The sequence below is a fragment of the Mustela putorius genome, unplaced genomic scaffold (genome assembly GCF_011764305.1).
Source record: "Mustela putorius furo isolate JIRA1106 unplaced genomic scaffold, ASM1176430v1.1 tig00003870_pilon_pilon_pilon, whole genome shotgun sequence".
NCBI lineage: Eukaryota > Metazoa > Chordata > Mammalia > Carnivora > Mustelidae > Mustela > Mustela putorius.
The window spans coordinates 352,918-379,645 of NW_025422022.1; the positions used below are offsets into that span (position 1 = coordinate 352,918).

Below are 26,728 nucleotides of genomic sequence, written 5' to 3' on the forward strand. Positions count from 1 at the left end.
TTGTCCAAAGATGAACATATTTTCTACCCATTTTACTATGTTAAGCATGATGTTCTGTAAGGATTACTGTCCTCTTCTGTTAATAAATAAAAGTCATGTCAGAAACTAAGTTCCTTTGCTAAAATCACACTGATGACAGAGATGAGTGTGAGCGCCTCAGTGCTCTCAAATTCACTCATTATTCCTTCACTTAATAAATACTTCTATATTTGCATATGGATTCCTTTAATGACCAATTATTCATTGCTTTTTTAATAATCCATTGATGCATTTAGAATGACATACAGAAGAAAGGAGACCCAAATGCCCAAGTATTTAAAACAAGTTCTGTTCTCTCCACTCTGTACAGTTTTCTTGACTGGAGTCCTGAGTGGGGAATGTTTCCAAAGTAGTTTTCAGGTTGTATAAAGGACATGTTAGAACTCATTTCTATTTGTTTTCTATTCTTTTAAAATTTACATTTTATATATGTTTTAAAACATGTATGAATAAAATTGGACAGGTATATAATTTATAAGTTTCTGTCATATGCTAAATTTATTTATAAAAATAAATATACACATATTGTTTATCAATGTGCATATTTCTGAATAAACGTTGGGATTTACTTAAATGCATTTTACTGATAGCAGTGCAAAATCAAAATAATTTGAGGACTTCTTTCAAATAACACCATTTCTTACATTATGATTTTCTGAAATAATGTGCTTTAGAGAAGAATTATTCTAATCAGCAGGTTCAAGGGCAAGTACATAATTTGAACAATGAGCTCATTTCTTGCAAATTGCTTGTAAGAGGTCAAGATTCATTGCTTAATGACTATTTTGACATTTAGACCAATTGTATGCATCTTATACTCTGTCTCCAGGCAGTTTCACTGACTGCCATGGAAACAAGAGCTACTCAGGAAGACAACATCCATCCGGAAGCCTGTGTCCACCTACCCACTGTGGAGTTCACTCCCACCGCAGACCACAAGTCTGTCCCAGTACTACACGACAACTCTGTTTCTCCTCAACGTGGTAGAACAACCAAAAGGAAAATTAGTTCTGTTGAATGACTTTGCCTCATCCCTCTCCTTTCCATTCAATACAAACCAACCTTAGAAATCCATCTTAAAGTGGATTTAAACTTTTAAAGAACAGAAAGGCAAACAGCTACTGCCTCCTCTGAACGCCCTCAAAGCAGTGATCATCTTCTGGGTATTCTATGGCCACTTGACATGCCTGTCCCCAACCTGGGATATGGACCCTTGTCTTCACATTTGTTTCCCCAGCACCACATGATGAATATGCTTGGTGAACCTGTGTATAGTAAAGGAAAGAAGTGCCTGCAGGACGGGTATCCTCATTCTGACAATGTCCTTTTTTTTTTTTTAGAGTATTTATTTATTTATTATTTATTTTTACTTTTTTATGTGCAATTAGCCGGCATAGAATACAAGATTCGTTTTTGATGGAGTGTTCAGTGATTCATTAGTTGCATATAACACCCAATACTCATCACCACACGTACCCTCCTTAATACCCATCACCCAGTCACCGCATCCCTCCGCCCCACTCCCTTCTGTGACCTTCAGTTTGGTTCCCAGAGTCCAGAGTCTCTCATGGTTTGTCTCCCTCTCTGATTTCTTCCCATTCAGTTTACCTTCCCTTCCCCTGTGGTCCTCTGCTCTGTTCCTTATGTTCCACATACGAGTGAATCCATATGATAACTGACAATACTCTTTAATCAGGCTGTGTCACTGAAAAGCCCCACTCTCCCAGCACCATCCGAAATGTATCCCTGTCACTGATGCTCATATCCTTTGCATCACTTAACTGATGGTAAGTTATATCCTCGGCCCTGTATTTGGGGATTATGATTGCTACAGAAAACTGTTTTCTTACCATCACAATGGAACATGACTATACTAACTGCACAGCCCGAGCTTGTCATTATCACTGCTGTGGCGACGCCAAGATGAACACCTTGTCATTATCACTGCTGTGGAGACGCCAAGATGAACACCTTTTGGTAATTTTAACCTAATACCTAGAAATACAAAAACAAAATGATAACAATGTATAATGACTGTTAAACTTTGGGCTCATCGTGAGGAAGAGAAAAAAAAATGGAATACAATAAAATAAAAGAAATACAAAAAGAGGAATTTTCAGAATATCAAAACTACATTTCCTTGCTTGAGTAAAAAAGATAATTTTAGAAATTCTTTGTAAAGTAAATCTATTTCTTTTCATCTTCAGGGCACACTCAAATTCTTGCCCTAAGTGAGAAGACTCCCTAAAGTCCCCGGGCTGATGAAAGGAATGTTCACAAAGCATAACCGGTTTCATGGTCCATCGGGACTGGCACAGAATAAGGCAAGACAGGATCGAACGGACCAAATCCAGGAAGGAAAGTGTTCACCCTGGCCTGAAAACTCAGTAAGCAGACCCTCCCCTGCTGCTGAGAAGAACATCAAGGATAATCAGTCACCTGAGAAAATAACCCTGCAGGAAAATTAAAGCCTTTTGATGCATTCACTGTTACATGGGCAGTGCTTCATTCAGAAAGCAAAAGACCGGAAATTAAAGGCTGGTTCAGGAGAGTCTAATTAGACCATCTGTCAAGTGAAGATACGTGGTAATTTTACTTTTATTCAACTTTAAGATGTATTGAACAGAATTATTTAAAAAAAAAAAAAAAAAAGAGTGTACTATCACATTTAACTGTCTCCTCGAGCAGGAAAGACTGAGTAGGGAACAGCGCTGGTCAAATGCACTGTATCGGGTTATTCCTCATTGACTACAGACTTTTCTTAATTTAAATACACTTTCAGGTTTTCTTATTCCAATAAGCCCTTGTTATGGCCAATACCATGCAGACCATATGTTCAGTCCTGATGCGATGTGTGAAGACTGACAGGTTAGGGGTAGCAGACCCCTAATATCTGCCCCACCATCCCAAGGGCCAGGCCAGGCTGTGGATGAGAGGTACAAGTCATTAAAACCATAGGCTCGCCTCCATTCTTCTAACCAGCCGGCCTTTGCCGATTTTAGAAGAAGCAGTTAGAACAAGTTAAGAATCGTCACCTAAATATTTAGTCACGTCAGGTACTTTGATCATATAGATTGTGTTTTTCCCTCATCTTGTGCCCAAGGGATAAGCTTACCCAAAACATCTTATAAATGAACTCATATTATTTTATATCCTTCTCATCATCACTTCTCCTGCCCTCCCCACCAGAAAATGCTGAGCCCTCTGACTCTAACTGCTCCTTTTCCCCAACTACCCACGTGACTTCTGTTGGCCACACACGCTATACCCCACCTTCCAGGCCCAACCCTCCTTTGTTCTAAACAGGTCAAAACTAGGGGTGGGGGGCAGGCGTTTGACAATATTTAATGCACAGGTTCCACCCCTAAAGAGGGCGTGCGGCTGCACACTACTGTTTTTTCTAATATCCACCCCACCCTCCGCCCCACAGCCACACATACACACCCCAATTCTAAGGTACTGCAAGGGTTGGGAGCCACTGTCTCTGTGTTCTCAGCTCCCCTCACTCTGGGTTGTTTTGTCAAGGTGGGGTTTCTTCCCTGAGTCCTTCTTACCATCCAGGCTGCTGTACCATAGTTTTGAATGACAGTAATAACACTGGAGACGTGGTATCTCTCCAAATCCCGAGTCCTCTCCAGCACCAGCAAGGCTATGTGACCCTCTCTAGGACGGATCACCCAGCGAACCACTGCCTCTACCTTGCCGGCCGCCCAGGGACACATGTACGGACATGAGCCTCAGGCAGACTGGCCCAGAGACCACAGAACATCCTCTTCAAAAGGGATCTCAGGGACATCCAAGGAGGGCAAGCCAATAAAAAAAAACCCAGCATTTCTAACCACACCTGAAATCCTCTGCCTTGCTTCCTGGTCAAAGCTCAATTAATTGAAAGTGATTTAGCTCCTCTACCAAAACGGAGGTGAGCAGAAGGCAGCCTGACTCCACTTAAGTGGAGAAACACCACTCCACGCAGTGTAGAATTATTTATAGCCCTTTACACAGAAGTGTATCTGAAAACCATAAATGGTGGCTTGCTCTGCCCTCTTGGGATTCTGCCACCAGAAAAACAAGCACCTGAGCATTTCAAAAACAAGGCATCAAGATTATTAAGGAATTGCAATGTGTTGTGTTGTGTGTGTGTGAGAGAGAGAGAGAGACAGAGAGAGAGGAGAGAACAACCAATTTCAAATGCAGGTATAAATGGGATTATAGCTCTTTGATGTTCCTCTGATTAAATTGAGTCTTACTTAGTAAGATTCTTCTTTTACACTACATAAGACCCAACCTTGGAATGTTTTCACATGAAGTATATAGTGTTTTTTCATCACCTAATAAAACTCTTCTACTTCTTCCTGCCGCAGACAGTTTTACAAGCATTCATTTCACATAGTGTTCTCAGTGTGCTTTTTAATTTTTATTTTAGGTTCACTTTTATCACTCCATCTCCTGTCTCCTGCTCTGAGTAAGCAATCAGCATTTTGGTCCAGCCTCTCACCACAGGCTGGCTCGTGGAAGTAGCGTCTGCTGGCAGAGGCTCCTGGGGAACTCTGTGTTTCCTCAGGTGAGGTGATGTGTGGTCCCACGGGTTGTTAAGGAGGTTCTGAGATTTGAACTTAGATTTATCAAGCAAAATATCTAACCTCATTATGGTTTGTCTTTCCATATCTTACCCTGCACAGCAAATTTTGCAAGCACACTACAAAGTAGCTTTAAAAAGCTATCTCTGAAAAAATAATGAGAAGTTGCAAAGCTCTTAAAAAGTTTCTTAAAGCTCTTAAAAAGTTATATAGTTTTTGGAATATATAATCCAAACTCAGTAGATAGAAACAATCAGTCATGACTATCCCCAAACCTTTCATTATCTAGTCCCTTCTACTCAAAGTAGGTCTGGGGACCACAGTGACCTGGGACCCGCAGAGCCTCTCAGCCCCTCCCTTCACTTATCCAGTCAGAATCTGCCTTTTAACTATTCCCAGGTGATTCCCATGCACATTACAATGTTGAAAACATTGATCCAGATAACATCCATAATGACTTGGTGCTAAGAAATATTTCACAAGATATTTGTCATGGCTGCTTGTATTTATTTGAATCTGTCTTCTGTCCATAAAAAGCCATCATCACATTTGGTTAAGCTCAGAGGGAGGACTGTGGAGAAAGCAGGAAGGAGCTAACACATGTTCCGCTGGTCTGGATGTTGGCTGCCCTTGAGGGCAATGGCCAGTGTAAGTCCAGAACTGTGTGGAATATCAGTGAGCTTTGAAGAATGCCCAGAATTTTGACACTGACCCAAGGAGTCCTAGCAAGGACTCAGAAGGGTGCGTGAGTGAGACCTGCTGTACCTAATTTCTAGGGTCTCTGCCAAACTCAGGTCTCATAGAAAAGAAACACTAAGGGGTAAAGGTTCTGCAATGGGCCGAATGTTTGTGTCCTGCCAAAATTCATATATTGAAGCCCAAACTCCCAATTAAACTTCCAATATAAGAAGGTGGGACCTTTAAGTGGTAATTAGGTATAGATGATGTCATGAGGGTAGACTCTCTGGTGAAATTAGTGTTTTTATAAGAAGGAAACCTGGTCCTTTCTCTATCTCTCTGCCGTGGGAGGATACAGAGATATTGCAACTGTCTGCAAGACAGGGAAATGATTCTCATCAGAATCAGACCACCCTTGGCACCCTGACCTCAGCCTTCCAGCCTCTAGAACTGTGAGAAAGAAATTGCTGTGCAAGCCACTCAGTCTATGGTATTTTGTTACAACAACCTGACCTAAGGTACAAGGAAACTGTGCCAATGGTAAACTCTAGAGGAAATCAGTAATATATTCTGATCAGTTCAAAAATGCAAAGAATACAGTTAGGATTGTTAACACAAGTGCTATAACTTGGTTGCTATAAAGGTGATTATCAACCCCTTAAAAGGAGCAAAAGAAATTTTATTTAACCCAGTTCTGATGAAACAAAACTTTTACAGTACACAGATAGTACATAACGTCTGATACCATCTAACTGTCTGTGCTTTCACTCCTAAGATAGACTTAAAGGCTCAATTTATGGAGCACATTCTGAACACCTTAGTGAACTCTCTGTGTTCTTATCTCATTCTTTTGTTTTATTATTTACACACAGGAGAATATTCAGCTGGTACTCTGGTACTCTACCAGTTATACAAATAGGGAAGCACTTCCATCCTGGAGGATGTCCTGAGCCCTCCCAAACAATTCACGACCTAACCACCCTCAGGACCCTCCTAAGATCCGAAACCTTGAAGGTCAAGTATCTGGCATGGCTGGGACGTCTATGTGCATGGGGACCATCCAGTGCAGTCTACTCTGAAAGATGAGTGACTGCAGACTCCCAGCTATGAAATTCAGTTCTGCATCAGCAACCATGAATATAGTATGAGTGCACCTGGCCACAAGAGTAGGCTTATGGCTGTATAATTTTTAATATCGGAATAAAAGCTTTTAATATTATCTGTGCTGTTCCTAGAAGTTAATTATTCATAGGAATTGGAAAGTGTGCCTTGACACTCAAGGAGAAAGCAGTGCAGGGGAGTAAAGAGGTAGGAGAGTTTCTATCAGCAATACCTTTGCCCACCTTAGACACTGGGATAGTGGCCCAAAGTTTATCTCCTGCCCCAAAGATTCCTAATCAGTAGGTCTGGGCTGCAGCACAAGAACATTTTTCACAAGATTTGGAAATGGTTCTGTTGTAAGTGCTCCAGGGATCATACTTCCAGAAAGTGTAGAAACTCTTACTCATTATTCAAGACCCTACCTCAAGAAGTTTCCCTTTGTGAATTCCTCCTTAAACACTCTGGTTCCACATCCTTCTGCCAGAAGAGAAGTCACTCTTTCTTCCACATTTATTGATGATACATCCATCACGTATTTATCATACTGTGTTGGCATTATTTGTTTTCACACCTGACTCTGCCTGCATATCTTGGTATTTCTAGCATTTCACACGGCATTCGACAGATAAACACAGACTGAGTAGAAAATAGGGGTCAGGGCTGATGTGGGGCAGTATTTACTGAGCATCTCAACCAGCTGTGTAAAGTTTTCAGAAGGGGTGCTGTAGCACACCCTTTATTATATCTGGTTTCAGGCTTGACTGTCTTGTCCTTAGTCTCCTGTGGCACCCAGAAGTTCCCTCTTTCATGCAGAGAAATTTGTTGGCCTGAACCTCTAGGAGAAAGCTCATAGTCTTCTCAGACCTTTGCAAGAACTTAAAGGCTTGTGTTACCAATTCACATCTGAGAGTCCACCCTGAGTGTGGGTTATTGAACTAATGTATCATTTGACCACCTTCCCAGCAAATGTCTTAGACCTCATAAAAATCAGAACATGTCCTGTAAATATTCATTTGCTTAATGCATATATTTAAGATCAATTATTCATATACCTATATCAACCATAACTTTAACATTCAATAATACACTAACATAGAGAAACACTTAATGAATATATTTTTTAGAAGATTTTATTATTTTTAAGTCATCCTTACACCCAACTTGGGGCTGAGGCTCACAACCTCGAGGTCAAGAGTCGCACACTCCACTGTCTGAACCAGCCAGGTGCCCCAAGAGCTGCTTAAAGGATACTTTTGGTAATAAAATGAGAAGAGGTTAGATATTGTTATTGCCACATTTCACTTTGTTGTGATTATGAAGGAGACAAGCAGTACCTATCTCCTCTGAAGTGTCTGATTACGCTTCTTTGGAGAGCACCTAACTCAACATTAAAATAGATGCTAAATAAATGGCTCTGCATTTTCCTGCCAAAGCCATTTACCATATTTCTAATGGTGATTAAGTCAGACATCATATCCATTACTCCAACATCCCTTTAGCGCTCAAGTTCTGTGATGCCACAGAATCAAGAATAAATCTTGGCACACTTACAGAGCACGCTCAGAAGCTTCCCACGCTGGCAAGAATCTGCTGCTTGGTGCTTTTCTATGGATCTTGTCTCTTGGCATCTATTTATGGGGATGATTTATCGAAGTAAGGCCTAAGTAAAAGTGTCTTTATGGCAGATCATAGAAAAAAAATCATGCTTGTTTGGTTTGTGCTATTTATTTAGGTCTCCATTTCTCAGCAGGTGAGGGCTTTGCTTCAACCACTTTAAGCCCTGTCAACACCAAAGGAGTTCTCCTCCAGATTTTATCAGCAAAGTTTCTGATTTGCTCCTTGCTACCAGGAGATGGGAGTAGTCTCTGAGTTCTTCAGAATTCTCCTGCTGTGTCTTCTCAAGCGCTGTTCAGAGGTAGTGACTGGTGAGGTGGGGTTGAGTTTGTAAAACATGCTGCTCAGGTTCCTTTCCAAATTCATGGTCTTAGGCAGCTATGGCAGAGAGCTTCATTTGCTGATTCTGAGAAGAACAATGTCCTTATTTTCAAAGCCAAGAGATTGCTACTTCAATAGACAAAGGCAAAACAAAGCAAAAGGTAACCTTTTTAATGTTGTGGAAATTAGCTATTTACTTTTCATGTTGGTTCATGGCAAAACAGGAAGGAGCCTGAAAAAATCACCTTAGATTTAACATCACAAATTTAAATGAGGTTTTAGAGAGAAATTAAAGGAAGGGAAGGAGTTTGCTTCACAGTCCAGTGGGTCAGATACATAACTTTTGTATTCTTTTGTATTCTCAACCGCACAATGTACTCCCCAAAATCCACAATATTCTAAGAGTTCAAAACAAGACAAGGAATTCAAAAACTTACTAAATCATAAAATCCATTTGAATCTAGAGAGATCTTAAAGAGCATTGTGAAATGAGTTAAGGAAATCTAACTCAAAACTGGAAGGGGGAAGCCATGCTGGGATGGTCACACACATGCTACTCATTGTAGCTTGCTTAGTTCCACAGGAAGAAGGAAGATTTCCTATCAACCCTGGTAACTGCCCTAAACTGCAGCCAATGAGAGGACCCTTCACTTCCAACACCTACAGCCAGTGAGAAGCCACCACCACTACGAACTCTCATTTCTGCACCAGTGAAATTCTGTTCTAAACAACCTCTTCCAAATTCCTCCTCTCCTCCATGAAAGGACACTCTCCTCCTTTGTTCTCTGTACTTGGAATGTGCTTGGAGAAACCACGCTCCAGACTGGAAATGAGTCTCTCTCTCTCCTGATTGGCACCGGAGCTACACTCCAGTGTTCAAACCCACAACCATTAAACATCCCCTGCCTCAGCGTCCTAAATAGTTCAAAGAGTGAAAGTCTCTGATAAACCGTAACAGGTTGATATGTCTAATGATCCGCTTCTGCTTAGGCGCTCTAGGAGATACCCATCCTTTTCTCCTTAGTTCTTCCACCCTTGTTGGTTTATTGGGTCAAGATTTCCTAGGAAAATATCATGCTGGAAGTTCTTTCTCCTGAAAGAGGGAAATGATTCTAGAATTTCACAGCAGCAACCAAAATAACCCCCTAGTAAATCTCAGGACACTCAACATCTTTTATTTGCTATGTCTCTGATCGCCCCTAGAGCTAATTCCAAGGATGCTAATCATTTGTCCCTGTAGGATCAGCTACCACCCTTCTGGGTAAATCCTCAACTGATATTGTCAGAATATACAGTGCATCTCTTATTAAGATACAAATAGATCCCCCAAAACCTCTCCCCATAATTAATCAATATCTGTAAATAAAGAGCCCCTTCAAGACATTAAGCCTATAATAAAACGGTAAGGGCCAGGGCCCCCTTATCCCCTGTATCAGTCCCTGCGACATTCTTATTTTTACCTGTGAAGAAACCAAATAGCTCGTCTGGGACTTCCAAGCCATAAACAATATTGTCAACCCCCACCATTCTATTTTTCCCAACCTTCACTTTATTTACCTCCATCACTACTGAGAGCAAATTTTTTTCATGATCGATTTATGTAGTGCTTTCCTTAGTATCTCAGTACTCACAGAAAAGGTCCTTCCTGGTACCGAGGAATAAATGATCCAATTCTTTTTTTTTTTAATTTTGTTACATAAATTAACCCATTTATTATAGGCTAGCAATGTTTCAAATGGCGGCTCTTCTACTGGTCTTTCATCTCCTTCAGTCTTCTGATGGCAGACTTTACTGTGACAGCAGAAGTGGTGTTGTAGGTCCAGGCGCCACCAGCGACGGTTTTCATGCAGGAGCCACAATGCCAGATCCCCACAGCTCGTCTTTTCATCTTGGTTTTGCCACAGAAGGAGCAAGTGTACTTGGCGTGCTGGCTTATCTCAATCTTCTTCACCATCTTCCTGAGGGAGGCACCATATTTGCCCACGATTCCGACCTTCTTGGTGCGTTTAGCCATGTCGCCTCAAACTAGGTCTGAGCCCCGAGAGCTAAATGATCCAATTCTTGATCAGCAATCTTTTTGAAGAAAGATCTCTTTCAAATGGGGGAAATGTGAAAATGTGTTAAGGAAACTTAATACAAAATTGGAGCCAGGAGGCCATGAAGGGGGTAATTCTCATGTTCATGGCACCTGTCACAGCTTCCAAAATCCAGCAAGAAAAAGGGAGAATTCCTCTCCCTGCCCAACCTAGAGCGAATGACAGGCCACCACTAGTTCCAGTGCCTGCAACCAATGAGAAGCTGCCACCACTCCAAACTTCTCTTTCTCCAATGAACTTTTGTTCAAAACAACACCTTCAAATTCTTCCTTTTCTTTATAAATGGACACTTCCCTTTTTTGTTCTCATAGGCAAGTGGTTGCCTTAGTTTGCTTGTCCTGAATGGCAATTCCTCTGTTATTCCTAAATAAACTAGATTTCTCTTTTAAAAGATTGACAGAACGTAGCCCAATCAGCTCAACTGGAGATGAGAAATCAGCTTCTATCCAATTTCACCTAAGTATAGAATTTAACCATGTTTAACGTGTTCCTGCTGAGAGGAAGGCTGTTGATACTACTGGTCATTTTTCCCACAGCACCTTCATCCTTAAAAACATAATAGGACATTGTGGCATACAGTCTCAACCTTTATTTCTTCTCGTTAAAAATCCACCCATCACAATACAGTTTTGAATGTACACATAGTTCTTGGCCTTTCATTTGTTATTATATGTCAGTTTTTTATGATGTTTAAAAAAGTAGGGAGCTATAGATTGTGTTAGGTATAGGCATAAGCATAAGCATTAAAATATATTTTGGTACTGGGTTACTATTGTAGGAAGTACACAGGTCAAGTAAGCTTTAAAGTGTCTATTTTTGTTTGGAGGATAAACAAATCCTTCTCAAATAAGACATAATGATGGATAGGATTAAGAAAACTCTATTAGCACCTGCAGTAACTATCTGAAGAGAATCTTTAGCCTTAGGCTAGACATCCCCTGAGAATGGGGAGTGGCTGGCTTATTTTCCTTGGCTTGTGAAGAGCCCCACTTGGAACTCTCTGTGAGGTGAGAGGAGCGCACTATCATGCATGCCATGTATTTCCATAGGAAGCAAAAAACAATTGCAGACTTGCACTTCTACCCTCCTGGGGATTATGCTAGACTACACCCAGAGAGCAAGACATAAATACATGCCTATGATGAGGTGACAGCTGGTCTCTGCAGCAGAAATGCACAATCACTGATGGGAAAGTTCAATTGTGGGTACTCCAGGAACAGGATTAAAGTCTGTTTTCAGTTAGGAGCCTTCATAAAAGTGTACTCCATCTGTGTTTACTACATGCAGCTGCACCTCTCTCAACGTGCTTAATGAACTTTCTCTTCTTTGTGAACACTGACTTAAACTCAAAGCTAGTCTTAAGTAACTATTATGAGCAAAATACTTGTATAAGACATCATAGACCAATACATGTGTGTGCTCCTCCTCCATTGACTGAAAGGGTCTACATACTTCATACTCATGCAGGGTCTACATACTTCATACTCATGCACCAAGCTATCTCATCAAATTCCAGAAAATAAATCTAAACTGTGAAATGAGAAACTGTTAAAAGGAAAAAAAGAAGTAACTATTTCCAACTATTCTGGTCATATCTCATTATGTTCATGTATTAAAATTTAGGCAATAGTCTAAATATACTTGAATTTCACATTTAATGAGATCAGTTCAATTTGGCATTTAACAATTATTGTAAAATGTTTCATTTTTATTTAATTCAGCTATAAGCAATATATTTTTCAAACTGACCTCATTACTGGTGGAATACATTTACACACACACACCTATATATATAACTTACTAGCAATATCGGTCAACTCTGAACTTCTTCACATACTATTACTTTGTTGTTGTTCATTTTCTGTTCACTCCCACAGAATTACTCTATTGGCACCAACTTTTCCCATCTAATAGAGAAGTAGTGTTATTTAAAAATAAGTAAGTTCTAGGTAGATGTTATAATAGTGTTAAGTACATTTTATGAATTCTTATAATTAGAATCGCCACAAAATTTTCTCTACTGAAAGTTGTTACAATAAATGTCAAGTCAAATGCAGTTTTTCTTTAGAATTTTAAAGAGAGTTAACCAGATGAGAATTACAACTCCTATGAAAATCCATATTCTATAAAATGGAGACTCCAGCTGCAAAAATTCCTCAACTCAAAATCCTAAAATTTTTTTTTAAAAATGATTAAATAAGTAGGGCTAGTATATTATATAATGTGGATATATATTTTAATGAAACAGCATACCATTCACATACATTTCACAATCATCCATATTTTTATTAAATATTGCCCCATCAATACTGATTTAACCAAATTAATGTCTGCAGACTATACATAACCTTTCCCCTTAGATGACCTAATATCATTATTAAAATTTAAAAATAAGAATTTTAACAGAATTACCCCCAACCTAATATCTAAATAATGTTTCATTTTAATAACTAATAATGTTAAAATAAGTTCCCTTTCTAAGCTCAAGTTCCAGTCAAAGAATACTAGCTGCAAACTAGAACCTGAAAAAGCTGACAGTGAGTATATAAATATATTTGTATCCTTGTGCTTAGAAATAATAGAACTGTGTGCATATGATTGATATTCTTTGATGAAAGTTCCACTTTTAAAAAATTTGTCTTGAAGCATTGTATTTTGGTACATTCTCCTTCAATGCTTTTATGGATCACTTTTCAGAGGATATGAAAGAGTTGACCTCTACTTATCAAAGTTCAGCTCCACAAAGTTGCCATATAATATAGGTTTCACTGCCATAAACTTTGGCTGTGGGGAAAAAAAAAATCATGGCTCACCTTTCCATTTCCTCTGCTAACAAAATGGAAGGAATTATCCAATATCAAAAAATATATTTGCTTTGATTTAAGCCATTAGTCTTATTAGACTGAGGGAGTGCGGGGATAAGTCGCACACAGAGATTCCTCCTAACACACTGAGAGATTCTGAGAGCTCTCAGCTTCTCACCAGGGTTGTTGTTCTGTTTCTACCAGGACTATATGTTCCAGTCCTCTTAATCTTTTGGCTTGTGACTCACATACTCCAACTCACACCTACAAGTTCTGGTTTCCTCCTTACATGGCTCCCTCAATGCTGAAGTCTTTATATTATAGGAAGGCCTGGGTTCACCTTCTGGCTTCAACACCTCAGTGTATTTTCCTACCTAGCACATCACCCTGCAAACACTATCTGGTTTTTTTCTAAATGAGCAACTCTGATATGACACTTTTAAAAATATCTTAAAACTTTAACATCTCTTGGTAAGCCATGTACCTATCAGATTTCTGATGGTTCCTGTTCTCTTAAAAGATCCCTTGATTTCTTCTGCTTAGACCTTATCCTGTTAGTGGTACTAATTATTCATGCGTCATCAGAAACTGATAGCTGTGTGACATTTCTTCTTATTTTGGTCATCATAACACTCTACCGGTCTTTTCATTTACCGGTATAGTTGACATCTATGAACATTGATCTAAGATTTATTCCTCTTGAAGAATTCACCAATTCTTTCACTCAACTCCATACAAACGATCTTAAAATGTTTTATTCCCATAATCCCAGCGATTACTAGATCTTAATATCTGGACATGGTATAAGAATTTTGAACTCTGAATATCTAAACTAAAACTTAACAATTTGATACCCCACATTGGCTTGCCTTCCTGTTATTCCAGTTTCTGTCAATAGCGCAATGATACTTGTCTCCTATTTGTTAATCTTCTAGTGAAGCGTCAGGTCCCACTCAGTGCAAGACAAGGCCAGATCTGGGCCATGCGTTAGAACCCTCCATCCTCCCACTGTGCGTAGTTCATAAAATAAGCTCACCTATCTTAGAATCCAAAGCCATGGCAAGCTCCAATGTTTGAGCCCTTGAATGGTGACAGGAATCCAACAAATGAACAAAGTGGAACAAATGGGAATCCAGAGAAACATTGCTGTGAATTCCAATCAAGAAGACTACATTTTGAAAGGTCTGCCTATGGTTATTAATGAACTATGTACTGATTTCAGGTCTAATGATACAGCTCCAGCCTCTAAAAGACAACCAAGGTTTGAGGTCTAGACTCAGCTCTTGCACACACCATCAAAAATTTAAATGGGGGAGAGGGGGGCACCTGGGTGGCTCAGTGGGTTAAAGCCTCTGCCTTCGGCTCAGGTCATGATCTCAGGGTCCTGGGATCGAGCCCCGCATCGGGCTCTCTGCTCAGTGGGGAGCCTGCTTCCTCCTCTCTCCCTGCCTGCCTCTCTGACTACTTGTAATCTCTATCAAATAAATAAATAAAATCTTTAAAAAAAAATTTAAACAGGGACCAGCAGAGCCTAATCCTAGTATCTGGTACATCCTCAGGAGATGGAGTATTTTGGTGTAGGGGTTCAGGTATAACAGGCTCATTATGAGGATTCAGGGAACCCACCATGGTAAGCCACACATGTGAACTATGTTGAGGCCTGGATCAGCTTAAGCTTCATGCAATGGTTTGAGATACCAAAAGGAACCCAGTATCTGCACAGAAACATTTCATTTCCCAAATATTTGAATAGTGAGAAATTCCTAAAATAAAAGCCCCCCTATCTAAGGAATGTCAGAGAGGTCAAGGCTGCCTAGTGGTTCTCACTTTACATGAAGCCTGTGGATCCACAGCTCACTGATGGTGGTTGTGGGAAACTAAGGCAAGAGATCCCTTGAAAAGGAGGTTAAGCTTACACTCGGAAGTCATGGAACAACGTTCAAAGTCAAAACATTCATGACAGGGCAATGACCCTCCAGTCCTAGCTGCATGATAGAATCACCTGGAGAGTCTTTGAAAAACACCAATCCTGGAGTCTTCATTCAGACCAATTGTATCCACAATTGTGGAGTGGAGCCCACACTTTGGTATTTTCTCAAGGCTTATAGCTCTCAGATTTAGCAAATGAAAGCATAAGATGCTCAGTTAAATTTAAATTTCAATAAAAAACAAATACATTTTTTAGCATAACTATGGTCCATACAATATTCTTATACTAAAAAAATTATTGATTGTTTATCTGAAGTTTTATTTTAACTGGTGCCTTATATTTTCTCTGGCAACCTATGTGACTCTAATGTGCAGTCAAGGGTTGGTAACAAGTGCGTTAGGGTTAGCTTGCTAGGGTGCTATCCCTTGAATTTGCAAAGTTCGTCTTAGTGGAAAGTGAATTCTGTCACCACATTCAGACTCCTCTTTCAGGTCTGGGGAACCAGAGATTCATTCACCAAACTATCAGTGTGTGTTGAGGACATGCTAAGATTTGACAATAAATAAAATCTTTCATACTTGCACATATATTCCATTAAAATAAGAAACACCTTTTAAAAAATAATTACCTAGATAGTAATTGATCACATTGACATTCTTATCATTATTTCTTTTAAGAAAAGTCCATTTGGAACATGACTTATAGGAAAACAACTCTTTAAATAGAGTTATCAAAGGTACCTTATTAAAAATAAATTTTTTAGATATTGGATTAAAGCTTCCTTCATCTATAGGTTTTCCGGCGCTGAAAGCTAGTTCCAGTGTTGAATGATGCCTCCCTCCTGCTCTCCACTTTCATTTTTGGTAGTGTTAGAAGCTCTCAAGCCATGTGGTTCCTTAGGAGATTCAAAGCACACTTTTTAGTAATTTTTAAAGTTGGTTTTAAAATGTTGAACAGGGTGAGATCAAGGGACAAAGGGCTGAGTATTTTATAGTACTGCAATATCACAGCCGATATCTCACAGCATCACGAATAGTTTGTTACTAACAATGCACAAGGTATGGAAATCTGTAAGCCTTTTATTTTCTTTTCCAAATCAGAGTGGTATGTTGATTTTTCATAATACTATAACTTGCACTAACTCATCTCTAGGTGTGTTTGTTTAAGATTTTATTTATTTATTTATTTATTTGACAGGGAGAGAGAACACAAGAAGGGGAAGTGACAGGCAGAGAGAGAAGTAGGCTCCCCACTTAGCAAGGAGCCCGAAGTGGGACTTGATCCCAGGACCCTGAGATCATGAGTTGAACTGAGGGCAGACACTTAACCAACTGAGCCACCTAGGTGCCCTGCCAGGTGTTTTTTTCTTGAGTGAGACAGATGGGGTGGACCTGTGGCCAGTCTGCTGTGCTATGCACAGCCCTGCCCGCACCCATGTATACAAGTCTAAGGATAGCAACCGTCATCTTCCATGCATGCTGCAGCAGAGCACATACTGAAAACCACAGCTCTAGATTCCTATCAATCCATTCATTAATACACATTGAGTCTTGTGTTTTAATTACTTACAACTTCAACCTTCTGTTATCCAGTTTATATGTCTCTGAATTTCCCACTAGACATAGATTTCAATTGCAGAAATCAATCTAAGTCATGGCATTCCCACATCCCATGAGAAAAGGGATGAGTTTAGCATGACATTTTCTTGATGAATGCAAGCTACAATTTTTTGTTAGTGTTGATATGTTAGCAAACCCCTACTTTCACTCCCAGATGGTGCTATATACTAAATATTCTTAACTACCAGTTAGTTTCCAATTTTTCATTAAATTCTCTTGCAAATGTCTCAGTAAGGATGAGAGAAAATGAGCAGAAGAGTCTCTTTTTTATTTTCAAACTGTGTTTTAGTATGGCACAAGAAGAAAATTTTCTGGTTGTTTTCCATGAGTTCTTCTGTGGAGTGTCAGCCCCGTGGGATGGTACATGAATAAGCTTTAACGGGATGGCATTATTTGAGGTTCTATGAGGTGTCAGGATAGTTTGGAATGGGATCTGAGGCAGCGTTTGGCATGTAATAGAATCCACTAATTAAAAACAGTTTTTCAGTAATGGTTAAAGTTGGGTATATTTGGTTAAACAAAAAAATAAGGCACATTTTAAGGTCTGTAATTTTAAAGTAGATGCTGAGGATTTCACTCCCGAGAGCAAGATATAGTAATATTTGTTTCCTACAGTCACTAATGCTCTTCCCTCCAAAGGTACTTCTACACTGATATAAACAATAAAAATAATAGTTATACATTATGCAGGGGAATATGTTTTAGAGCACATATCAGAGTCTGCCCTTGAAGTAAGTTTTTTCTCAGCTTTAGTTTTAAAGCAGAAGAAAGACTACTGTTAAGTGGTTTATTTAAAGAAACGGTCACCGTGTTCCCACTAATACTCATCGTAATCTAAACCCCTCAAGCACTACCCTCCCAGTAACAACAGCTTCATCATGTTCTGGGGCTCTTATTCATCAGGGGCCACCTGAGCTGATGGATGACCTCTGTGGAGAGAAGCCATAAGTCCCAGCTGGTTCCCTTTTGTCTATCAATGGTGTTCACCGGCTGTGTTCTTAAGTACCCATGTGCTCTCTCTGACACGCAGGTCTCATAGGTCTCAAGTTAGCAAATTCCAGAGGATGGACCATTTATGCAGAGGCTTGCATGTTTGCAAATAGCCTGATGAGCTCTGCCCAGGCCTGGGTGTCTACCTCGGGCCTTTTAAAACCCAGTAGGAAACCACCAATTATTCAGAGAATATCATCAGTGATACAAAATTTCAAGCGATCTCTGACTTGAGCTAAGCAAAGTATTAACAATAAAAACCTAGAATATTCAATAGTCTATAACACTCATATTTTGAGAAGTTGATTTTAATGATCATGAAAGTCATAAGCAGTGGTTTCTAAATTTAATTAAAGCAAGATTAACCAAACCAAATTTCTAAGGGTTAGGAGTATTGAGGTGAAGAAGGCCCTGTGAGGTATGCCTATCTTCAAGGAGTCAGAGTCCTACTCCTTTCACACTAAGACTTTATGGTGAAAGGGCCAGATACAAGCTGTTCTGCACTTCTCGGCAGGGTACTGTGCTTCAAGTCATAAAAAGTCCTGGAGAAAAGAGGCTCTTCAAACCTATAAAATGTTAACTCCCAGGTGGGATCATCTCCAACAAAATTGAACCCAGCATCCTGGGTTCTAGTTCTATTTCTGCTTACCAGCTGTGTGTCCCTGAGGAAGGCATTTCATATCTCAAAGACTATATTTTTCTCTGCCAAATGGACATACTTTCTACTAGATCCAAAGATTACTAGGAGGCTAAGATATGGGGACAAATGTGGAAGTGTTTTTGGAAAAAGAAAAACAACTTAAACACTACTATTTAGTCTTCCACAAACAAGCATTCTCAAGTGTCTGCACAAATGGTGTTTGCTCTGAATCCTCTCTTTACTGGCAAAGGAGACATTTCTGTGCATTTCTACATCTAGACTGTCACCATTGCTGAAATAGAAGGTGTCCAAGCATGACCCTGATGCTTGGAAGAACAGTCTCCCTCTTACATAAGAGTTCACACAAAGCCGCCACTGGTATTACGTGAGAGAGGGGGAGTTCCCCACCCCAAGAGTCAGGACACGCTTAACTGTCAGAAATCCCCTGGGGAGGTCATTAAGGACCAGCACGGATGGCCAGGTGGTGCAGAGTTTCCCAGCCAGTACCATTTAAAGGTCGTATTCCATATTTAGGACCAAGGATAGGCTGGCCAATGTGCCCTGAGCTACCATTCAGTCGAGAACTTTGTGTTTTTTATTCGTCTTCAAAACACAAATAAGTCATGGCCACTCCCACTTGAACCCAGAAGGAAGAATGAATTTCTTTTTTAGTGAAAAGTAACAAAAAACAAAACCACCATGAGATGCTACTCATCAGGATGGCTACTATCAAAAACAAAAACAAAGAAAAAAACAAAAAACAGTGTCGGTGAGGATGTGGAGAAATTGGAACCCTTGAGCACTGTTGGTGGAAATGTAAAATGGTGCAGCTACTGTGGAATGATATAGCAGCGAAAAACAAAAATACATACATATATAAACAAACATAGCATTGCCATATGATCCAGCAATTCCATTTCTGGGTTTATACCAAAATAACCAAAATAACTAAAAGCAAAGAACCATCTGTATATTCGTGTTCACAGCATTATTCATAATAGCCAAAAGGAGGAAACAACTCAAGGATCTATTGACAGGTGAATGGATAAACAAAGTGTGGTATATACATAGAGCCTTAGAAAGGAAGGAAGTTCTGACACAGGCCACAATATGGATGGACTCTGAAAACATGCACAGTGAAATAAGCCCATTGCAAACAAATAGTGTATGATTCCACATAAACAAGGTACCTAAGAGAGTCAAATTCATAGAAACGGAAAACAGAAGGATGTTTACCAGGAGCTGGAGGAGAGAATGGGGAGTTAGTATTCAATGGGTACAAAGCTTTAGTTTTGCAAGATGAGAAAGTTCTAGGGATGGATGGTGGTGACGATAGCCCAGCAGTGTAAATATTCTTTGAAGCCACAGAGCTGTACATGTAAAGATAGTTAAGATGGTCTATTTTAAACTATATTTTGCCATAATTTTTTAAGTCATTGAAGCTAATATATGTTTTGTTTTGGGGGACTTTCTGGAGAGAAAGTAGGCTAACCAGACAATTGTGGACAGAGAAAAGTGCCATGTTAAGGTTTCCTGGCTACATGAAAGGCTGAGCACAGAAGATTTTATTTGCTAAGACGAAAAGGAGTACATCCCTAAAGGGCATCTGAGTCAAAGCTTCCTGCTGACTTTCAAGAATGAGCTGGTCCTGCTTCAGGTGTCCAGTCTGTAGGTGAGGATCAAAATCACAAACAAATACCTGTTTGTCTCTGGTTCACCTTTGCAGAAATACTTGTTCTCTTTCCATTTCTGAAAGAGGTACATATTTGCACCATATGGAAAATGAAGGTGTTTTCCCTGCCAGAGAAGGAGATGAAATGTTTGCACAGTAGAAGAACTCAGAGCATGTGTGAAACTAAAGTTCTTTGGAAAATCCAAGATTTATGGAACCTTTTCTCTGCTAGGCAGGAACCCATGGTTTGTTACACACCCACCAGCCAGGTTCTCAAGACTGCTGCCACTGTGAATTTTTGAGTCTTCACACCACACTCAAAGCTCTCTTTTCCCCAGTTCCCTTTCCTGAAAAAAACCTCCAATAAATACTTCTTTGTAAATGCACAAGAATAACAAAAATGAAAGATTCTGCATATGCACTGTTGATAAGTGCATTGGTTAAGCTAGATAATTATCTCTTTCTTTATTTCTTTTTCTCTTCCCTAAAGAATTTGAGGTTACTTACATGTGGTTAGAACATTTTAAAAACAGGATTTAGTACCATGACCAACAATTTTAAATGACAACAATTTTTATGGACCCTAGGTCGGTGGAGTTTTCATATATATTGAAGCTGGTGGAGGTGAAGTTTTCAAGGCATCATAATCAAAACATGAATCATCTCTTCTTTGGTTTTTCTTTTACTTTTTAGGTTGAAAATAGACTATCAAATACTAGCAAGGATCAGAATGTGTGTAAGTGTGATCCTATTGGGATAAATCCTTTAAAGCCTTTGCATATATACTGATATGTACATAAAAACTTCTGAAAGAAATCACAAGAAATGATTAACAGTGTTTACTGTGAAGAAGAGAGAAACTTGAATTGGGACCACAGAGTAATCTCTGTCCACTTTTAAAGTTTTCTGTACATGGGACGCCTGAGTGGCTCAATGGGTTAAAGCCTCTGCCTTTGGCTCAGATCATGATCCCAGGATCCTGGGATCAAGCCCTGCATCAAGCCCTGCATTGGGCTTTCTGCTTCGCAGGGAGCCTGCTTCCCCCTCTCACTCTCTGCCTGCCTCTCTGCCTACTTGTGATCTCTGTCTGTCAAATAAACATAAAATCTTTTTAAAAAAATAAAATAAAGTTTTCTGTACAGTCTGAATTTGCTAACCCAGGCCTATATATATTATCTATTTTAGATATAGACATAGATATATAGATACAGATATATAGATATATCAATAAATATAGATAATATATATATATACACACACAATGTGTGTATATATACATATATACATATACATGTATATACACAATATATATATTCAAGATAAATACATATACACATATGTATGTACATATATACATATACATATATATACACACACTATATATATTTTTTTCAAGAAATAATGTTGGATATGCTCAGAGAAATAAGACAGAGCCCCTGAGGATTCTTTATAATCTAGTAAGAGAATCTAATAAGCACATTAATAAATAATTAAATAATTATGCATGTGCTGTAATTGTTTAAGAATTTGGATTCAAATTCTAAGTTGGCCATTTTCTAGCTGTGTGATTTTGGGAAAACTACTGAACCTTTCTGTGCCTCAATTTTCATCCACAATAGGGTAATCACAGCTAATGATAAGCATAGCTCCTACCCTAGATAATCAGAGCTCCTACCTTATCACGTTTTTATGAGCACTGAATGAACATATGTAAAGCACTAAGGACAGTGTCAGGCACATGGGAAGTTCTCCCGAAACTCCTAATGTTATTATGGGAAAGATGCGAGATAGGTAGTACACCAGCATAGGACAAAGAGAGATTTCTTTCACCTCTGTCCAGGGTTATCAAAGGCTTTGAAGTGAAGACGTTGCTTGAGCCAGGCCCTAAAAGATAAATCCATTTTTGCCAGTGAATAGAAGGAAAAGGACATTTCAGGGAAAGAGAACAGTGTGAGAAAGGGCAAGGCGAGGTGGCTGCCTGGACAGCAGCCCAAAACAGGCAGTTTGAACTCCTGAACTTTCCTTCCAGGAGCGTCTCAAGGAAATGAAAAAGAAAGAGCAACTTTGTTCATTTTTAAAGTCCAGTACGTAATTTGTGTAAAGTCTGACCCTTCATATGGTATTTCAGACTCACTTGTTAAATTGCTTTTTTATAGTCTTCTTGGTAGAAGTTCACACCTGATCAAACATCTGTAAATGAACTAGTATAAGAAATGAAAATCCTGAAATATAAAGCAGATACCGACACAGACCTCCAGAGCACAGACACGCAGGATGGAGCAGGCCTCACACCTCTGCAATCCGATTGACACCTGCTTCTGGGGTCGAGTCATTTGCAACACACTGTTGGGTATTGGGAAATGGCCTTGTGACGGGTATGTATGCCTCAGCACCACCGAGTGGGATTCAAGGCAAAGTCCAGCACATCATCACATTCCCCTGGTCGTCCCCAGATCTGAGTGTAGACCATGACCTTACACTCCTCAACTCAAAGTCACGTAGAGTGGGCACTACGTGTTTGACACTGTGCAAAGTCTCACTCAATCCTCACAGGGAGCCTCTGGGAAAGCATTCTGATTTCCTTCTTGTAAGGGAAGAATTGAGCTTCTGAGAAGTTACACAATTTGCCCAAGTTCCTGGCCGATAGTTAGGATTCGTAGCCACAACTTAATTCTGCATTCAGTGCTCTTTTCACTACCTGCTGTCTCCTCTGAGAAATGCCTTAAACTCAGCACACCAAGATGTCACAGTATCAGAGAGTGTTAAAGATGGAAGAAGTCCTAAACATCTACCCTGTGGTCTCCAACCCATACACTGAGAAGCCCCTGTATTGCCCATGATTCCATACGTACCCTAAGCATTGTCTAGAGCCTGTGTCATGGATTGCCCATCCAACATCCTTCTCCCATCTTCCCTTCTAACGGATACCTGAGCTACTGCATAATGTGCTACATTCTTTCAACCTCCTTGGCAAATGGGGTAGCTATGGAGATATAAGCATAAAAGAATAAAAAGCTTTAAAGATTTTTTTTTCCCTCCATTGCCCCTCCTTCTTCAGGCTCTAAGAAAAGCAGAGACTGTGGCAGGAGCTCCAGCAACCACCTTGGGACCATGCAGAAAAGGCCAGAGAATTTCAGAGACTTTGGCTATAAGCCAACACCTCTGGCCTTCTTTATTGTGAGGGTCTAAATCTGTATGTGTTTATTCCACCATAGCTAGAGCTCTCTGTCTAGAAGCTACATAAAATTTCTAAGTGATATACTGGCTACATAATAGCACAAACTGAATGTGGGACTATTGTTCAAATGTTTGTTGATACTGGTGTGGTTAGTAAAATTCAGACTTACTTGAAAGAACTGCTGAATAAGGGGCGCCTGGGTGGCTCAGCGGGTTAAAGCCTCTGCCTTCGGCTCGGGTCATGATCCCAGAGTCCTGGGATCGAGCCCCATGTCGGGCTCTCTGCTCAGCAGGGAGCCTGCTTCCCTTCCTCTCTCTCTCTGCCTGCCTCTCTGCCTACTTGTGATTCCTGTCTGTCAAATAAATAAATAAAAAATAAAAAAAAAAAAAAAAAAAAAAAAAAAAAAAAAAAAAAAAAAAAAAAAAAAAAGAACTGCTGAATAAAAATAGCTTTCAGTCACGTATGTTCTCAACAGGAAATAGCAGAAGTATGGCTGCTATTGTAAGGGAGTCTGTGAACCTTTTTTCTTTTACATTAATAAGGCTGGAAGTCACTAATCTCATTAGATCCCTAAGTGACTTTGTAAGTCCAGGTCTCTAGATTCATGGTGGGGTCCTCTTTCCACCATTCCACTGGCATCGCTTTGGACTGCTATTGCAGACCCATCACACAAACAGGGAGTGAGCAGAAATGGGGAGCTAATTTTAAGCAAAATTCTTGGGGCTTCTTAGGGAAAGCCAGCACTCTTCACAAAGAAGACTCTTCAAAGAGCAGGAAGTGCAGCTAAATCTTGGGTTATTTCTTTGAATCACATCCATCCACATGGCAGAAAACACTCCAATTTTATGCATAAAGATTAGCACATTGAGTGTTTATCAGTGAGGAATGACAGAGGAAGGAAGGACAGAAGGAGGGAAGAGGGAAGGAAGGTAGGGCAGGAGGAAAGAACGAAAGAATGGGCTGTGGAAAGAAAAGAGCAATGGGTAGTATTAAAAAGAAGCAGAACAAACAACATTCCTGTGAAATGGAAAGCTGAGGCACAATTTCCCCATCTTTTATAATAGTCCCTTAGAGTGTGAAAAGAGGGCCACTGTTTCACAGGTAAAATTGTGAATTTGAAAGCAATTAAACATAGTAATTTTTCCCACCCAGCTACAGAATTGAATGTGCCAAATAATTTAGTATTAATTGACTGTGAAAATGCATGGCATTTTATAGCCCTTGAATTTCTTGCCTGTGTTTAGTGATTTATTAATTATAAATGACATGTTATATTTCACAGTTTGTCTTTCTGTTATTTTCATTAGAGTAAGTTCTTAACAATTCCAAGTTCAGGTACCTGAGAAGTCTATTAAAAAAAAGTATGAAATTTGTTTAAAAAGAAGTGCAAATTTAATCCAGGTCTTTTAATTCTATAATACAAATTAATAGCTAATAAAGTATGGTTCAAGTACATGCCATATCAGATTCACATCGACAAGTAACGTTTGTAATCAGAACTAGTTTGTCTTTCTACGTGTAAGTTCTAATAATATCCCTGAATGTTTTCTCTCTCACCTAGGTTGCTAATCTAGAATCTTGTTTACACTAATTTTTTTAATCAAATCCTCCCTCTGCCAAGTAGAACAAAAGTAGTTTTTCTTAAGCAAATCCTGTCCTGCCAAGCTGAACAAAGTTAAACTTTAACCAATTCCGTTATCACTAATGATAGGTTAGCAAAGTTGGACTACATGAGGTTTTACTGTGAGAATATTGTGTTAATATGCTCTCATATTTAATGAAAACTGGGGTTGTTTTTTGACCTAATAGCCCTTTTTGAATAAGTTATGTGAAGTGAAATCACAGCTGATATATTTGTAAATGTACCAATAGGAACTTTCGGATTCAAAATTTTCCTAACTCCACACTCTGCTCCTTCTTTGAACCCCCTTAAAATAATAGTAAAGGGATATGTAAAGTGACAAAAACACAAACACACAGTAAAAAAAAAAAAAAAAAAAATGAAAGGAGATGACAGTAATCGACTTTTTGGAAGCTGGAGGCAGATGAATAAGTGGTAATCAACTGGGCATATGCAGGAAAGCTGAATCTTAAGACAAAAGAGGAAAACACTGAGAACTTAAATTGTCCCACAAACCCCATAACCTTACATGGAAACCTTCAAATGTGCTTATCTTTAAGTCCTATTCCCAAAAATTGTTTTCTGGCATGTGGCCAAGAGTTTGGACTTTTTTTCAAATTTCCTAGGCAACTCTAATATGCAGACAAATTTTGGGATTCCTGCCCTAACATGAAAAACAGAGATTTAAAACTAATAAAACAAAGCAATTGGAGAAAACAGAGATTATGTGTAGAAAAGAAAGCTTTTTGAAAAACTCATCACCACCCTCAGAGAAATAGGAAAATGTATTAAATCTATGTAACAAGAACAGGATTCATTAAAAAAGAACCACTCAGAGAATTCAAAAATATTCTTGGAAATTAATACTATGATAGTAGAAAACTTCCACAATAAATAAGTCTCATTGAAAGCAGAGCATGATATAGAAAATAAAAATGAAGTGACAAGATAAGAAATTTAGAAGACTAGACTAAGAGACCCAATATTCAAATACTAGAAGCTCAAGAACAAGGAAATATGAGATTCTCCAAGAAAATTTCCCAGCTTGAAAGATGTAAGAGCCCAGCAACATCCTTCACAATGGATGAAACAACTGCACAAGGCCTATCATTATGAAATTTCCAAATTTCAGGAAAAAATAGAGGGTCTGTCACAGCTGCTAGAGCGAAAAGAGAAAAATATATGCCACATACAAAGGATCCGAATTCTGAACTTATGGGCCTTTTTCGTTGTAACATGAAAGCTAGAAGACGAGTTACAATGCCTTCCAAATCCTGAGAAGAAATTATTTCCAGTCTGGAATTATACACCAGATAAACCATTATTCAAGTACATATGTAAAATAAGTTCTCAAAATATTATATCTCTCCATCACTTCCCAGGAAACTACTAGAAGATGTGTTCTATCTAAACAAAGGAGTAAAACGAGAAAGAAAAACAAAGGATATCTACCAGAAGATACCCAATATAGTAGACAGGATCTCTCTACACCGAGTGGGAGTAGAAATCCTAGAATATCAACTGTGCTTCAGGCCTAGGTGGCAACCAGCATAGAACGAATTAAAGTTCAGATTGATTAGCAGTCTGGGAGAAATTCCTTCAAGAATGTAAAGTCGATAGGATACCTAATATATCTGAAATTTTGTAGAAAAGATTTAGGCAGTTAATAGTTTTGTTTGGAATTAATGACAATTTTTTTAATAAACAAATTTTTAAAATCAAAGCAACTATTAACTCCAGGGAAAAGAAAAGGCTGAGCAAGAAATGAAAATACACAGTGAAATTCTACATTTTCAAAAACAGCATAATTGAAACACTGAAAATTTACTTAACCAAAAATTACAATTA

At 39.1% G+C, this 26,728-nt stretch overlaps 2 protein-coding genes across 4 annotated transcripts in view; both read right to left on the reverse strand.

The window, feature by feature from the left end:
* MYLK4 (myosin light chain kinase family member 4) overlaps positions 1-26,728 on the reverse strand; it is a 77,814-nt gene that overhangs the window by 25,780 nt on the left and 25,306 nt on the right. Inside the window, exon 2 of one of the 3 annotated variants that reach the window (XM_013056769.2) lies at positions 1,890-2,034. The exons of the other annotated variants lie outside the window; for them this stretch is intronic. Coding sequence (XP_012912223.1) covers positions 1,890-1,892 — 3 coding nt within the window. The 5' untranslated portion in view covers positions 1,893-2,034. The remainder of the gene's footprint in view (positions 1-1,889; positions 2,035-26,728) is intronic. 3 annotated transcript variants of the gene reach the window in all.
* LOC101681153 (60S ribosomal protein L37a-like) lies at positions 10,063-10,359 on the reverse strand. The gene has a single exon (XM_013056771.2). The coding sequence runs from the start codon at positions 10,342-10,344 to the stop codon at positions 10,078-10,080; it is 267 nt and encodes an 88-aa protein (XP_012912225.2). The 5' UTR covers positions 10,345-10,359; the 3' UTR covers positions 10,063-10,077.

Excerpts from the sequence above, each read along its gene's own strand:
- LOC101681153 (XM_013056771.2), bottom strand. The coding sequence starts at position 10,344 with ATGGCTAAACGCACCAAGAAGGTCGGAATCGTGGGCAAATATGGTGCC.